Source organism: Rhincodon typus, chromosome 27 (genome assembly GCF_021869965.1).
Source record: "Rhincodon typus isolate 14 chromosome 27, sRhiTyp1.1, whole genome shotgun sequence".
NCBI classification, from domain to species: Eukaryota; Metazoa; Chordata; class Chondrichthyes; order Orectolobiformes; family Rhincodontidae; genus Rhincodon; species Rhincodon typus.
In genome coordinates this window covers 21,839,238-21,855,135 of record NC_063358.1, presented here as the reverse complement: position 1 = coordinate 21,855,135, position 15,898 = coordinate 21,839,238, and the positions used below count along the sequence as shown (strand labels likewise).

At 40.5% G+C, this 15,898-nt stretch overlaps 1 protein-coding gene across 2 annotated transcripts in view; it reads right to left on the bottom strand.

Moving 5' to 3' along the window:
* The window catches only part of LOC109935612 (non-compact myelin associated protein), a 71,535-nt gene that overhangs the window by 19,990 nt on the left and 35,647 nt on the right, over positions 1–15,898 (bottom strand). Inside the window, exon 2 of one of the 2 annotated variants that reach the window (XM_048613224.1) lies at positions 409–573. The exons of the other annotated variant lie outside the window; for it this stretch is intronic. Within the exon in view, the coding sequence (XP_048469181.1) occupies position 409 (1 nt within the window). The 5' untranslated portion in view covers positions 410–573. The remainder of the gene's footprint in view (positions 1–408; positions 574–15,898) is intronic. 2 annotated transcript variants of the gene reach the window in all.

The following is a 15,898-nucleotide window of genomic DNA, read 5'->3' as shown; positions in this document are numbered from 1 at the left end:
CCTATGATGCTGCTTGGCCTGTTGTGTTCATCCAGCTCTACACCTTGTTATCTCTGTAATAATGAGTAAATAGCTAGTCACTGCATTGTATAGCAGTATGTGATCAAGGACACCACCTATGATTTAATTATACTGTACATGTTCCGACACAGCTCTGACAATAAAACAAAACCATTGATTTACTTTGGATTGCTGAAATCTGTATCAGATTTTAAGAGCCCAATGTTTGTAGGCTCAGTGTTTGATCACCCAGGAAACATGGGCAGGTCAACATGCGGAATTTCATCATTAAGAATATTGCAGTTGTCTTGATGCTATATCAGAAAATCATTGCTCTTTACATCCAACCATTTTCCACTTCTCCCTGACAAATTAACAATGAGCATTGAAATAAGGGGGACACTTTACTTTCTCTTCTACTTTCTCCATCCTTGTCTGTTGATTGCTTCTCAAGATGAGAGTTTTGCTTGCAGGGGTCTGGAAGTCTTTTATAACCAGGCCCAAGTGACCTTCCTTCAAATGTGAGGCTAGACAGTGAACACTGGAAGCCTATTCAGCATGGCATAGTTAGAGCTGAAAGGGGAAACACAGAATGGAATTCCTTTTATGTAATCAAGACCATTTTCTACCTCACTATGTCAAAAAGGGAATATTCAGCATTCAATCTCGTAATGGGAATTAAACCAGAGACACTAAGTGAAGTAACAAAACAAACATCTAGACAACAATAACCATAACTAATTACACTCTACAGTGATGATAGGACACAAGTCCTATGTCAATAATTCAAGGAGATCCCACAGATGAATTACATCTGCATATTTGTGAATAAACTGGAGGAGAGGCAATATTACGCAAATTACTATTTTGTTAAAGCAAAGAGAGGTCTGGCAGTTAGCTAATGTAATTCCTATATTTACAAAGGGGAGGAGGGATTCAGGACATACCCTGTGAACTATAGACAAGTTAGCTTACCAGGAAGGTGTGATTAGAAGACCTAAAAATGTGAGATACAATAATGATATACAGGATGGATTTCAAAAGGGAAAATCTTGCTTCATCAATCTTACTTATTATTTCGAGGTGGTAATAGAGAGTGTAGACTTTGGTAATGCAATTTACCTTGATATTCAAAGGGCCTTTTGCAAATGTGGAATCAAGAAACTGGTCACAGAATGGATATTAGTTGTAGTGACTGTAATGAGTTCAGCCAGGTGGACTTCAGAATGAGTTCCCTGATTGGACCAGGCCTAATCAAGAAGCTGTTCACTCAGAGCTGACTCTGAGAAAGTTGGATCAGTGACAAAGACTCTCCACGTGGAAATAAAGGATGACTTGGGGTGAAGGGATATCAGCCTCTGTGGCGTTATTTAACTCGTTAGCTTCAAGTATGGGAAGTGGTGTTCCACAACATCAGTGCTGGATCCCTGCTTTCACAATTTGCATTGAGTTAGATTTTGGAATCAAAATTACAATTTATACTTTTTGTGGATTATTCTAAATGGAGACTACAGTCAATGGCAAGGAGGACCACAAGAAATTACACCAGCACACTAACAAAACGCTCAGAACAGTCAAATAATCAGCAAATAAAAGTTTAATGCAGACAAATGACAAATAGTACATTTTGGTTGGAAGAATAAGGAAGTCACTCATAACTTGGAAGCTGCAAGTCTAGGTGGAATAGAAGAACAAAGGGATCTTACAGCACAAATACACAAACCATTATAAGTTCTGCCATAGATTAGCAGGGCTATTAAAAAAACAACCAAGCACCAGGCTTTATTTATAAACGGGTAAATTGAGAAGTAGGGAAGGTGTGCTAAACCTGTAGCAAACTTTGGTGAGGCCACATTTCTTATAATCTTACACAATATTATAAAAAGTTTATGGAGGCACTGGAGAGGATGCAAAAAATTTATCACAGATCTTACTGCAAATGCTTCAGTATACTTCTCACTCTTGAAGAAGCTGGAGGGGGTGACCTAATAGAGGCATTCAAAATTATGAAAGGTTTTGTTAGAGTGGATACAGAGAGAACGGTTCCTCTTGAGTGAAAGAGCATAGTTAGAGGCGATTTCCAATAAATCTAAAAGGGAATTTAGATGAGGGGAAGCAAGTGGTACAGACACAGTTAAGGGGGAGCTAGACAAGAATCTGAGGGGTAAGGAATTGATGGTTATAATGGCTAATTTAGATGAGAAGAAATGGGAGGAGTCTGGAACGGTACATAAACACTGATACGTAAGTGTTAGGCTGATGGATTTTCATTATTCATATACGGGAGTGGGTGTCGCTGGCCGGGCCAGCATTTATTTCCCATCATTAATTGCCATTTAGATTATGGTGGTAGGCTGCTTTCTCAATCCATTGCAGTCCTTCGGGTGTAAATACTTCCTGTTCCCATGTGTTCTCATCTGCTGGCCTTGTCATTCTATGTGGTAGAGGCTACAAGTTTGGAATTTGCTGATGAAGGAGTTGTTGCAGTGCATCCACTGGCTGTTACACTCTCCTGCACCATGCATCTGTGGTGAGAGGAATGAATGTTGAAGGTGGTAGGTTAGGTGTCAAAAAAGTTGCTACTACTTTGTCAGGGGTGGTGTTGAGTTTTTAAGATTGTTGTTGCAAACTCATCCAGGCAAATGGAAAGTATTTCATCACAGCCCTGATGGTGCCTTGTTTCTATCGCATACACCCTGTGTAAAAACAGGCATCACAGCTGAACTCAAACAAATGAGCTGACATTTCTCCTGCTCGCTACTGAACCTACTGTAGTAATTATGATGAGGTCAGCCAGGTGGACCTCATATAATATGAGTGCTCTGATTGGACCAGATTAACGTGGTCCAATCAGGGAGCCCTGGCTGACAGATATAAACAGGAGTATCGGAGGTTCTGTTCACTCTGACAGCTGGCTCTGAGGGAGCTGGATCAGCATCAAGGACTTTCCACGTGTAAATAAAGGGTGACTTGGTAACAGGATACCAGCCTCTGTGAAGTTATTTTACCTACTATTGAATTAAAAACCTTGTACCTACATCTTCAGCCACTTTGTTTTGCACACCAGCAAAAGTAAATCAGAATTCAGGATTAAACCTACTGAATCACTTTCAGTTTATAAAAGCCTGAGTCAAGTCTTGCTTTAGCACAAAACCACTTATTGGTGACCATTTCTCATATTAACATTTTATTCCTACTGATATGTCTCATCAAGTATTCTGCAAACAATAATTTACTGCTTAAATATAGAACAGCCAAAAAAAGGACATGTGATGTACAAAATGCCTAGGGATATATAGTGAAGAGATGGTCCTTATAGTTGAATAGAGTCTTTTGAATGCTGGAGTCAGGCCACATAGACCATTTATTCTGTGGTCTATCTTGGGTTTGGCGAAGACAATATCTGACTTGATATTGACCTCTTCCAGTCCCACACTTAGATGGGATAGATAGAAGGGGAATACTGCTTTTATACCTTTAGAACACCACTGCTACAGAATTACTACCCAGCATGTGCACAGTGCATCATAGTTTTAATTTGCATATAATGTGTAGCATGCACAAATGTTTTAGCTCTGAGGTAAAAGTTTGGGGAAATTAGCTATGAGTTTAGAATCCCACAAATCTAGCCCCTATAAATTGAAAGTTGTATGGTCTATTGGTTCACCCATATCTGCAGACAATTGACCACCTATACTTCCATTGACTTACCATCCAAAAATGTTAGTGAATTGCTTTAGAGAAAAACTGACAAGGAAATAAAGTTTCCAGGAGGGTAATCAGAATATCAATCTAATATTAGCCTGAAATGTTAACAGCTTTCAACATTATAATCTGTATTGCTTAACCATGATGAATCACATTCCACAGAAGGCATTCCGGAACCAGCGAGACTAGAACTACATGTCATAAGATTTTGATCATATTATAGATATCAATTATCATCTGATCCAAAAGATTGTTCTGTAACTCCTAAAACTAAATTCAAATCCAGCCTAAATTCTTCGATGCAAACAAAACCTTTTCTCTCTTGCTGTTGCCTGGGAATGTCTCATATTAAGTAATTGTAAATAGATTGCAATTGACTATGGATCTGAGCCCCAAAGTATTTAAAAGTTTTTTTTTAAACTTTTAAATTCAGAATGTTTTTGCAGGAAAGACTGCTACTGAAAAATTGAGGATTTATGTTCAGTGACCATCTGGTCAAGTCCCGTCTAAAGCCAACTGAATGTTACGTAAGTAATTTACAGGGAATTTTCAACCAAGGAGAGACTGAATTCAAAGAGATAATGAGGCAGGCTGACTATTTTTTACCTTCAGCAGAAACTCACTTCTTGATGATATGTCTGTTTTACCCTCCAGGAATAAGAAACAAAAAAGGAGTTAAGAAGCTTGTTTCAACTCTACAGTCATGGATTAGTAGAACTGAACATTCTTATGTACATTATCCTGGGCTCAAGCATTAGTATGCTAAGAAGATCATAGTTAGGGAAAGAAATTTTAGTTATCTGTGATGCAGGTAAAAAAAACCTCTTTAGATCAGAGTGGTGCAAACCAGTTAAAAAGGAAACAGAAAATAAAAAGGATTCTCTCTCACCCTTAATGCTGTAAATCAATCCCAGTCAAAAGGAAACAGAACTACAGAATCTCAACCAAACTGGAAAATTAAGGATTGTGAGGCTGACTGTTCACCTATCAATGTCAATATTACCAGTAATATTACCTCCAGTGACTGGTTTCCTGCATGGGAGGCAATACAACAAATTAGTCCATGGGAAGAAGTTATCCCTTGATGAAAGCCTGAGTAAATTGGATCAATACCCTCTGGAGTTTAGAAGAATGCGAGGTGATCCTATTGAAACATACAGGATTCTGATTCAATGTCATTGAATAGATACAGAAACAGATTTCCTGTTCATTGAAAACAAAAGCACAAGTAATCTCAGGATTAGTTAGGACTGAGATGAGGAAAAATGATTTAACTTGGAGGATTGCAGATCTTTGGAATTCTCTATCTTGGGGTGTTCTGGACACATCATTGCTGAATATGCTTTCAAAAAAAAAGGGTTAAGTCAGACTTTTGGTCCTTCAAGGGGTTGAAGGATCTGGGGAGCAGGTGCTAAAGTAGAATTTCAGCTCAAAATCCATTACAATTGTATTGAATGGCACAACAGGCTCAATGGGTCATTCTTAGTTGTGTTCTTGTGATTAGCTTTGAATAGAATTTGCTAAAGTACCAAAGGATCTCATTCAGTACCAAAGTTTTACTACGCTATGCAATTAGTGTTGCAGATAGTCTAGTGTCATTTTCTTCCTTTACTGAAGTGGATAGGTTTTAGTTATATCAAATTATGTCCCTGAGCAAGCCAATGATCTTTACCCCCCATTCCTGCCTTGTTGCCTTTTCTTAAAAAAAAGGTAAAATAAATTACATTTCTTGCTGTTGGGAGGACTGTCCCATGAAGAGATTAAGTAGAATAGGTCTATATTATTTGAAATTTTAATTCAAGCTAGAAATGGGGAATGGGATGCTGATTTCTCACACTTTAATGTCCCCATCCCACTCACAATCAGAGAAAAATCACATCTGTTTTATTGAATTAAAGTCAGGATAACAAGCCTGCTATTTTGGCCTGAACATGAGGGTTGTGAATCTTTGGAACTCTAGCTGAGATCACTCGGATGCTGAGTTATTGGGTAAATTTAAGATTGACAGCGATGCATTTTGGCACCAAGAGAATCGAAGAATATAGGTGGTCAGGTGGGAATTGGAGTTGAAGTTGAAGATTGTCCATGAAGTGTTTGAACACTGGAACAGTCTCGAGTGATCGTTTGGCCTATTCCTGCTTCTATTTCTTAGTTCCTTGTTTCTTCAGGGGAATTTTTTATTTAATATTGTGTGCACTAGAGATGAGAGAATTCACTTACCCAGGAAAATAGTGGGGAGCCAAGCCAGGATGGCACTCTATGGTGCCATTCTGCTGCTGAGGATGTTTCCCAGTGGTAGGTTTGGATGCTGCCAAATGGAAGGAGGCAGGCAATTGAAGTATTTCAGGACCTCACTAGGGTCAGCAGGCCAGGATGGCAAGCATTTGGGGAATGGAGTGGCCTCACCTGCCGAGAAGCTGTCAGTTCCATTGGAATCAGCCTTTCTGCAGCAGACTGAGATGCTGTCAGAGCCTAAGGTTCCACACCCCTTAGGGGCTGACAGGCAGCCAAGGCACCCCATTGGTTCATTAGGAGCTACCTATTGACACAGTCCCTTTTGATATTTATCTTCTTAAATTTATCTCTGCACCCTCTCGCACTGAGCTTTCACTGCAGCTCCCAGCTGGGTTTGTTGAGGCTCCAGAGCTCTCTACCTCGCATTCAGCCAGCAACATTAGAAGCCTACCCACACTTCTTAAATGGATGAAGTGTTGTCAAATGCTGTCAATTGGGATTTTCTCAGCATTAACCTGTTCTCTAATATTCAGTTCGGGTTGTACTCTGCTGCTGAGCTCATGACAATTGTGGTCTGAACGGGAACTGAAGAGCCAAACACAAGAAGGGAGGGAAGGTCACTGCTGTTGACATCGAGGCAGCATTTGACTTTGTGTGACACGGGGTAAGGCCCTAGAAAACCTGGAGTCAATAGTTTCAACATGTACTCACTTTACCACCGACACTCAGTAGTAGCTGTCTGTATCATCTATAAAATGCACTGTAACAACTCACCAAGGCTCCTCAGACAGCACCTTCCAAACCTGTAACTTCTACCATCTAGAAGGACAAGGTCAGCAGATACATAGGAACACTGCCAGCTACAGTTTCCCCTCTAAGCCACATACCCTCCCGAAGTGGAACTACATTGCCGCTGCTACAATTCACTGGGTTAATAGCCTGGAACTCCATCCCTAACTGCACTGTGGTTAAATCTACAAAACATGGAGCTGCAGTGATTCATCACAATCTTCTCACAGGCAATTACTGTTAGACAATAATGGACAGCAATGACCATGTCCCATGAATGAATGAAAACATGAGGGTACCTCTAGATTGTTGTCTTGCCTTTGAGCCAGGTTTTAACCAATTATCCTTTGGAACTTTCTTTGTTCATATGAACCCAATATTAAGGATATATTTGGGAACAATTTGCTGAGGATGCACAATCCGAACTAAATTTGCTGAAGTGTTTACCTCAACAATTTTGGGGCATTTTTAGTCTGCTATAAAATGCAATGTAAATGCAAGTTTTTGTTGTTAAATTGTACTTTTATTTAACTGGTATTGCCTTCCATATCAGAAGCTCAGACAGCTGATTCAGCAAACAAACCTGTGTAAATGGAACAAACATTTGAACTCTGGACTCTTTCCCGAGTAAATTGCAGCACAGCAGCAGAAATTATAAGCTGGAACACACACAAATCCATGGCTCTATAAACATGTGAGTGTGCATCAAGATTAGCAATGTGCTTTTGTTTTACTCATTAATTTTATAGGACTTATCACTGGCCAGGCCAGCATTTGTTGCCCATCTCTAATATTCATAGAGTCATACAGCACAGAAACCCTTTGAACTGAGTGGTTTGCTAAGCCATTTCAGAGAGCAGTTAACCACAACCACATTGTCAACCACATTCAAATGGGTCTGGAATTACATTGGCCAGATCGGGAAGAACCATGGATTCCCTTTCCTAAAAGTCATTGGTGAATGAGACGGACAATGATAGTGTTATGATCACATTACAGATGAAATTTTTTAATCCACATCCACAAACATCCACTCCCTTCACCACACTCAGTAGCAGCAGTGTGCACCGGCTACAAGCTGCACTGCAGGAACGTGCCAAAGCTTCTTAGACAGCACCTTCCAAACTCAGGACCACTTCCATCTAGAAGGACAAAGGCAACAGATACATGGGAACACCATCACCTGCAAGTTCCCTTCCAAGCCACCCACCATTCTGGCTTGGAAATGTATCACTATTCCTTCAGTGTTGCTGGGTCAAAATCCTGAAATTGTCTCCCTAACAGCACTGTGGGTCTACCCACAGCAGTTCAAAGCAGCAGCTCACCACCTTTTTGAGAGCAGCTAGGGATAGGTAATAAATGCTTGCCCAACCGGCAACACCCACATCTTATGAGTGAATGAAGAAAAAACAGATTTTACCTGACGTAATGATGCTATGTTATCTCCCATAACATAAAATGATGGGTGTAGATGGCATGGTATTGTAATATCCAACAGCTTTTTTTAACAATTCATTGTTCCATACAGGTGATAACATCTTCCTATGACACATAATCACTTAATATCAACTCAGCTATCCACAGGAGCCATCTTCTTGAGCAATCTCTCAGTAGAGGTATATTGCCCACAAACTAGGGTATATATAGCAATAAAATAAAAACAAATCAGACAGTGTCACAGAAGCTGATCTGGCCGACACTGACTTTGGACTTTTGTGCTGTTAAATATCAATTCATGTTGTCATGCTGCCATCACCAGTAGGTGAAGATTGTGGTCATGCTGCACTTTTATTTAACTGATAACTCAGCGGTGTCTTTATCTTTGGGGTGGCACGGTGGCTCAGTGGTTAGCACTGCTGCCTCACAGCACCAGGGACCCAGGTTTGATTCCACCCCAGGGTGACTGTCTGTGTGGAGTTTGCACATTCTCCCCATGTCTGTGTTGGTTTCTGCTGCATCCTCCGGTTTCCTCCCACAGTCCAAAGATGTGCAGGTTAGGTGGATTGGCTATGCTAAATTGTTCATAGTATGCAGGGATGTGTGAATTAGGTAGATTAGCCATGGGAAATACAAGTTTACAGGGAAAGGGTAGGGGGTGAGTCTGGGTGTGATGCGCTTTGCAGAATTGGTGTGGACTTGTTGGGCTGAATGGCCTGTTTCCATACTGTAGGGATTCTATAACTGCAATACCATTAGCAATGCAAATACAACCAGGTATATTCTTTATAATCTGATCCATGTATTGCTGCAATATCTGTTGGATAAATGATAGCCCAAGTTGTCACATAGTTGAAACAGTATCATCCTGAAATGTTGTGAGCTTCTGCCAACAATACAGCAGTACTCACATCCAGCTTGGAAAAAAAGTTATGCACATGAAACTTAGCATTTACTTCTCTTAGCATTGGTATTTTCTGCAGACAACCTATAAGTTTGAGGCATATTCAATCTAAGTATAATCTTATGGTTCCATTTTTCATTAAAACACACACAAGCATAATGAAGGGACCCAATCTGTGTGGTGGTCATCCTTCTGAATTACTCCATCTTGTTCAGTTCTGCTCAAAGCCTCTCCTGAATGTACACAGTGCACTTCCTTCCTGATCAATAAGCATGAAGCTATTGCCTGCTTGGACTTCCATTAGTTTTCCAAGTGTCTACAACCAAGTTATTGGAGTTCTTTTAATAGATTTTCACTGCTTCCATAAAACTGTAAGTTTGCCTCTTTCAGGTTGTTTTACCGGATTTGCCAATGCTTATGTTATCTCCCAAAACATAAGAAGCTGTGCACTGATATTGTACTATTGAAGAATCCATCAATTATTATTACTAGCTATTATGCATAAACATTATTCAGGCACATCAGTGTCTGGGCTAATATTAAGCAGCATGCTGTGCAGGATTCTATGACTATGCTTCCAGCATAGTGCCATGCTTCAAGTGATCTGAGGCAGGATGAAGTATAGGATCAGTACAACATGCTATGATAAAGAAATAATATCCTGAGCATGTTTTTAAAAGGTATACTTACTCTGAGATATAACACAATATTTTCAGTATCAACTTACAGTGGTCCCCTTAGCAGAAATGTTCAGGGCATTTGCATACTTTACAGTGGCCTGCAACTTTGAGTTGCACTACGAGTCAGCTTTGAGGCATGTGACAGTTCATGAACGGCTTCCTTTGTAAAGTGAAGTCTCCACAGCATTGGTCCTGGACCAAGAGGAAGTAGACATGCCTTTGCCTATATATTCAGGTAAGCAGGCATGTGGATTCCTTGTGATGTTGCTGGTCCTGATGTTGCTGGTCCTGTCCAACATCATCTTATTCTTGCCCTATCTCCAAAGATCAAAATACACAAAAAATGTCAAATGCAAAGTTCACCATGCCCTGCAGGAGAGGAGAGTGGAGGAATGACACACACAAACAGGTGGGGGAAGTTGTGACATCAAAAAAAAAAGCCGTACTGAACTGGGTCAGGCATTCTGGAAATCCTACAGAACAAATACTGGACTCTAAAATATTTTCTATCTTTTCTACCGTGGCTAACCACCCCTAGTGCCACAGTCCAACTGGAATGCCAAGGTACAAATTATTCCAAAGGCTGATTTGGCAGTGGACTTAACTAATAAAATACCAACTTTCCGATTTACACTGAGTAAAGAGAAGTGAAAACTCAGCAGCAGTAATCCAGCCTTGGAACCCACAACTGAAGCTAAGACAAGGGACCAAAACAACAAGCTCGGTGAAATAAAACAATGGGATTGATTTACTGTTGAATGTGTAACATAAAACTCCGTGGCAGGTGTTTCTGGCAACAGATTACACGTCATATAAGCAACACTATAATTTCCTTCATCAAAATGTAATATGGTCAGGACACTCCCAGCTCATTGCGAACAAAAACATCTTTGAACAATTTGCATTAGTTGCATTGCATGCAGCTCTCTCCAGAGTTTTGAGTGAATGCACAACATGGAGTCACACTAAATCATGCATGCTAGGAAAGGTCCAAGTTCAATTCCACACTCAGTTAGCTGATCTTAGCTCATCCAATTAAAGTCACTATAACTAAAAAGGAAGGGTGGGGAGAAATCAGACAAAGTTCTCATTCTACACCACTTCTTTATCAGCAAAGTCCTTTGGGATGTCACAAATTCCTGAAAGGCAGCACAAAGTTCTTTCTTCAGGCAGCGAGAATCATGGAAACCTTACTAAAAATAAATTTTGCTAATTCTCAGGATGCAGGCATCATTAGCAAGGTGAGGCAGGTGGACAAACATTTGTGGGTTTATTGCAAAGCTGCAGCAAGAGATGGCTAATGTCACCTGTGCTTTAAATAGTTTGAGACATCTACCCCTTCCAGGGTAAGTTGGTGTTGGACTGCTAAACATTCAGAGCCAAAAGTGGTGGACATAGGCCCTTTCATGGGTTACACTATATAAATGTACTTGGACATGAATGGATAGCATAGTTAAAGATACCAATCCCTTGGAGCATGTCCTCACTGAAAACCAGGAGTTTGTTCTCATTCGTGGTTTCAATTTTGATGTGTCCTCATGCTGCATTAAATCGGAAGAGGTACTGATGAGTTCAAACTCCTTCATTACCAGTTGTTATCTCATTACAAACCAGCATTCAATGAGGATGAGGAGACCCTAAAAGCATACCTGGCAGATCTGGCACATGTATATTGTTAAGTGCCTGAATTGACTAATGTGAATGTCTGGTGCTCCATGATATTAAAAGCAATCCCTGATAAACATAAAGCTAAAAGGACTGAAGTAGCCATCCTCAACAAACTTGACTATACCAACAAAATGCATACTGTGCTTAATGATGGCTCCAATTTTGTATCAATAGGACCTACCACTACACATGATTGCACAGCCAAACGCAAGGCCAAGGCCAAGTTGCTGAGGGAACTGTTGGACTTGCATTAGAGTGTCAACCTGCATGAGATGGTTTATGACAGCATTCAGTTTCATGGTTCACAGTATCCACACATAACACTCAAAAGTGATGGCCCTTTATGCCCTATTTTGCCTGTGATTTGCTCTGTACAATATGCATTGGCCAAATGTTGTTAAGTTGGTGCATCTAGTTTTAGTGTCAGTTATAGAGTCTTTATATGCGCTTTTCGTACACATTGAAGGATTCTTTCAATTTTGCAAAGACCATACAACTCTTATGAAGGGAGCAATAGCATGTCCAATATTGCTAGCCTATTTACTAATGTGCCTATCAAGAAGACACCATGATATATTGGCATAGAGTAAAAGTCAATCTAGATTTACTGCTAGTGTCTGATTCAGTGTTCAACTCATGAACTTCGTGACTCGTGCAGTTGAGTTCAATAGTAACTTTACTGTGTACACAAATACAGATGTTGCTGCCACGAGATTCTATTTAAGCCCAACTCTTGCTTTGTTGGTTACCATGAGAAATGCAACTCAAATAGAAATGATCATTAACCTACTAGCACTTGTATGCTTCCAATATGAATATTGAAAATAAAGCAATCAAATAAGGTCCCTTTCCTTGATATATTGGTGGAGTTTGCAACTAATTGGTTCTCTATTACTATCTACTAAGAGCCTACGTCAATATACACGTTGGGACTCTGACAGTTCCACGCACTTCCAGATAGATGCGAGGGCAAACTTGTGAATAATGCTGTTGACATCTGCTCATGTGTAAGCTTGATGATGAGATAGCGTGTAATAAAACTATTCTGCGAGGTAATGGCTATCCTGATCAAAATATCACTTGCTATACAGTACCAAGTTATGGTGTGGTTCATTCTGAATCATAGAATCCCTACAGAGTGGAAACTGGCCCTTTGGCCCAACAAGTCTACACTGACCCTGACAGCATCCCATCCACACCCATCCCTCTATAATCCACCTAATCTACACATCCCTGAACACTACGGGCAATTTAGCATGGCCAATCCACCTAGCCTGCACATCTTTGGATTGTGGGAGGAAACCGGAGCAAACCTACGCTGACACTGGGAGAACGAGCAAACTCCACACAGACAGTCACCCGAGGACAGAATTGAACCAGGGTCCCTGGTGCTGTGAGGCAGCAGTGCTAACCACTGAGTCACCGTGCCACCCCTGTTGGTTCTATTGAATCTGCAGCTACGCCTATTCCAGTACTTATCAATTCTTCCTGAGGTGGACTGACCAGATAGGGGTCAAACTGGGCCCTACAAAGGTATAGGTACATAACCTCGACCCCTTTGTAAGTGCAGCCTCTTTAATATATAAAGAAAATTATAACAGTAATACAAGCAAATGCACTCCTGTCCACTTGCCGACAGCTCCAAATCACTGGATAGCAATCATTTTTTTTCTTCATAAACCATGATTGCTACCTTGCTGAGAGCAGCGACCTCCAAACAGACAGTACAGAATCTTCCCTGGCACTTCCTGATCCACATGACTCATCAACTCACTGGATCAACTAGCTGAACCTCAAAGGAGAACATTTAATCAGGCTTTAGAGGAAGGTAGTTTATCATTAAGTGAGGGTATTTGGGAGAGGTATTGCCTCAGCGGTCTTACTGCTGGACTAGCAACCCAAAGGCACAGGCAATATTCTGTTGTGGTGTGGCCAAGTGGTCTAGGCCACTGTATTCAGGTCTCAGTCTCTTTGGAGGCATACCTTCAATCATGTCGCTACCAACTCTCTGGGACTCTTGTGGTAGTGTCCCTACCTCTGGGCCAAGAGGTCTGAGTTCAAGTCTCACCTGGTCCAAATGTGCATCATATCTTAACAAACTGATTAATAATATCTACAAGACTGTAATGATCCAGTACAGGTGGTCAAGTACAGATGGAAATTATACAGTGAATGGCAGAACCTTTAGGAGTATTGATATGCAGAGGGATCTGGGTGTGCAGGTCCACAGATCACTGAAGGTGGCAGCACAGGTAGGTAAGGTAGTAAAAAAGGCCTATGGCATGCTTGCCTTCATTGGAAGGGGCACTGAATGTAAGGATAGACAAATTATGACGCAGCTTTACAGAAATTTAGTTAGGCCACACTTGGAATATTGCGCATAGTTCTGATCACCACACTACCAGAAGGATGTGAATACTTTGGACAGGGTACAGAAAAGGTTTCAACAATGACCTCTCCAAATACCAGAAAGGCATGGAGGTGCTGAATAGCCTGCCCTTATTCCTGTATGTCAGCCTTCAACAAAATGATAAAATTAAACATTTCCCTTTCCACAGATAGTGCAAATCTTTTGTTTTTATTGTGTTTGTTATCAGTTTCTACTAGGACTGCTCGATGTTATTACTCAGGCAAGTTTCAAATTTGCTCCTTGATATACAGAGCAGGACACGGCAATCCATGCTACACAAGAGTCCTGATTGATAGTGGTTGTTGGAAGATGGTTGAAAGAGATGTGGAATACTGAGCACTTGTCAGAGACTGCTGGTACAGTTGGTAGCATATGGCATTTGATGATGCATTCACTGATGTTAAACACTTGTCACTGAACTTCTTACAGTTCTGCAACTAGGTCATCGGGGCCCAAGCTTCATCACTGTCCTCCATGGCTATCTGCTCGCACCAACTTTTCATCATGTGTCTGGATGGCCTCCTGGAGATACAGGATATCCCTCTTCCTTTTCACCTCCTCCACCAAGGCCTTCAATGCAGAATCTGAAAATCCTTGAGCTTAACTTTCCTAACTGTTCCATTTTGGAGTCTCTTCAACCACGGTTCAGTACCTGCTCAAAGCATAATGCACATCGCCTTTAAGAGTTGTGGACTAGGTTCCAGTGGTGCTAGCCATTCACAGTATTCACTGCCTGCCGCTGATAAATCCAGCCAACTGCACATTTGACTGGATACAGCGATCAATCGAATGAGCAGGCAACATGAAGTGGCATGGCTGCTGCAGTGCAATCAAATTCAGGTTCATTGCAAATTGTGATCCCCACACCTATTTTCAGGGGCTATCCAATTCAGGCCTCTTAGTATGAGGCTTGATTTCACTGATGAGATAGTGAAGAGCAGATGGTGCTTGGTTTCCTTGCAAGTGCCACAAAACGAAAGCCCAACAAGGGGGTTAAGTCCCCAGGAGAGGAACAGGAAGAAGATTGCCACAAAACAGAGCAGCTGCATACCAATTTAAAATATTCTCCTTCATGCGGCAGCCACAGTGCGGTGAAATTACATTCTTGAGGTGGGCTTGTATTGTCATCTAAAATTCTCAGCATCCTCAAACCACTGGGAGAGTGTAAGTTAATATGAAAACCATGTGGTGCCCTTGGTGAAATTTACTATAGCTGATCCATTTGCTTTCAAATTTTAGCATCAAGCTGGTTGACTATTTTGTGCTGTGGAAAGTATCTATTTAACTCTACAAGATCCCCACAATTTTAATCAACACAGTGAGTCATGGAGATAGCAAAGAATGATTTTCCATACATATAATTTTCTCGTGAAATATCCATTGTAAATATCATCTGAATAATGGAGTTACAATGTAAATTAAGTTTTGTTCCATAATTGAGAGTGAAGTCTGTGTTTGCTTATCCTTCATTCCACAGATTAAAATAAAACTTTGACTCAAACTGATCTCTGAACATATTCAAAGTTTGTCCATAAGCAAAGCCTTCACCTTTCCAATTACCTAAATTTACCTATTGTTTAGCAACTAAAAAGTTAGAAATAATGTTTCTAATCTTGGAAAATATTGTGACCCAATATTACCAATATGCAAAATCTAAAATGTATTCTTTGAAATATAACCTTACCATCAATGAGATTATACAATACATTCACAATGAAAACAGATACATGACTGGCTTAAGGCTAATTATTCAGCAAAGCTGGCCTTGATGGTTTTGCAAAATCTCAGCCCTTAGAATTTAAGGGTAAAAATTCACTGACGCTTGACATAATCACAAACAACCTGGTAACTGGCGAGAGTTCTACTTGTGACTTTAACGACAATAGCTCAAGTGAAAATATATTTAGTTATGAAGTCCATCAGCAGTCAGCAAACCAGTTTTCTAAATAGCAAAGAAAATTAATATTTTTGGTCCTTATTTAGTTATTGTTGTGTAAAATACAACTGCCTTCAGATTGTATCAGAGATAGTAGGAACTGCAGATGCTGGAGAATCTGAGATAACAAG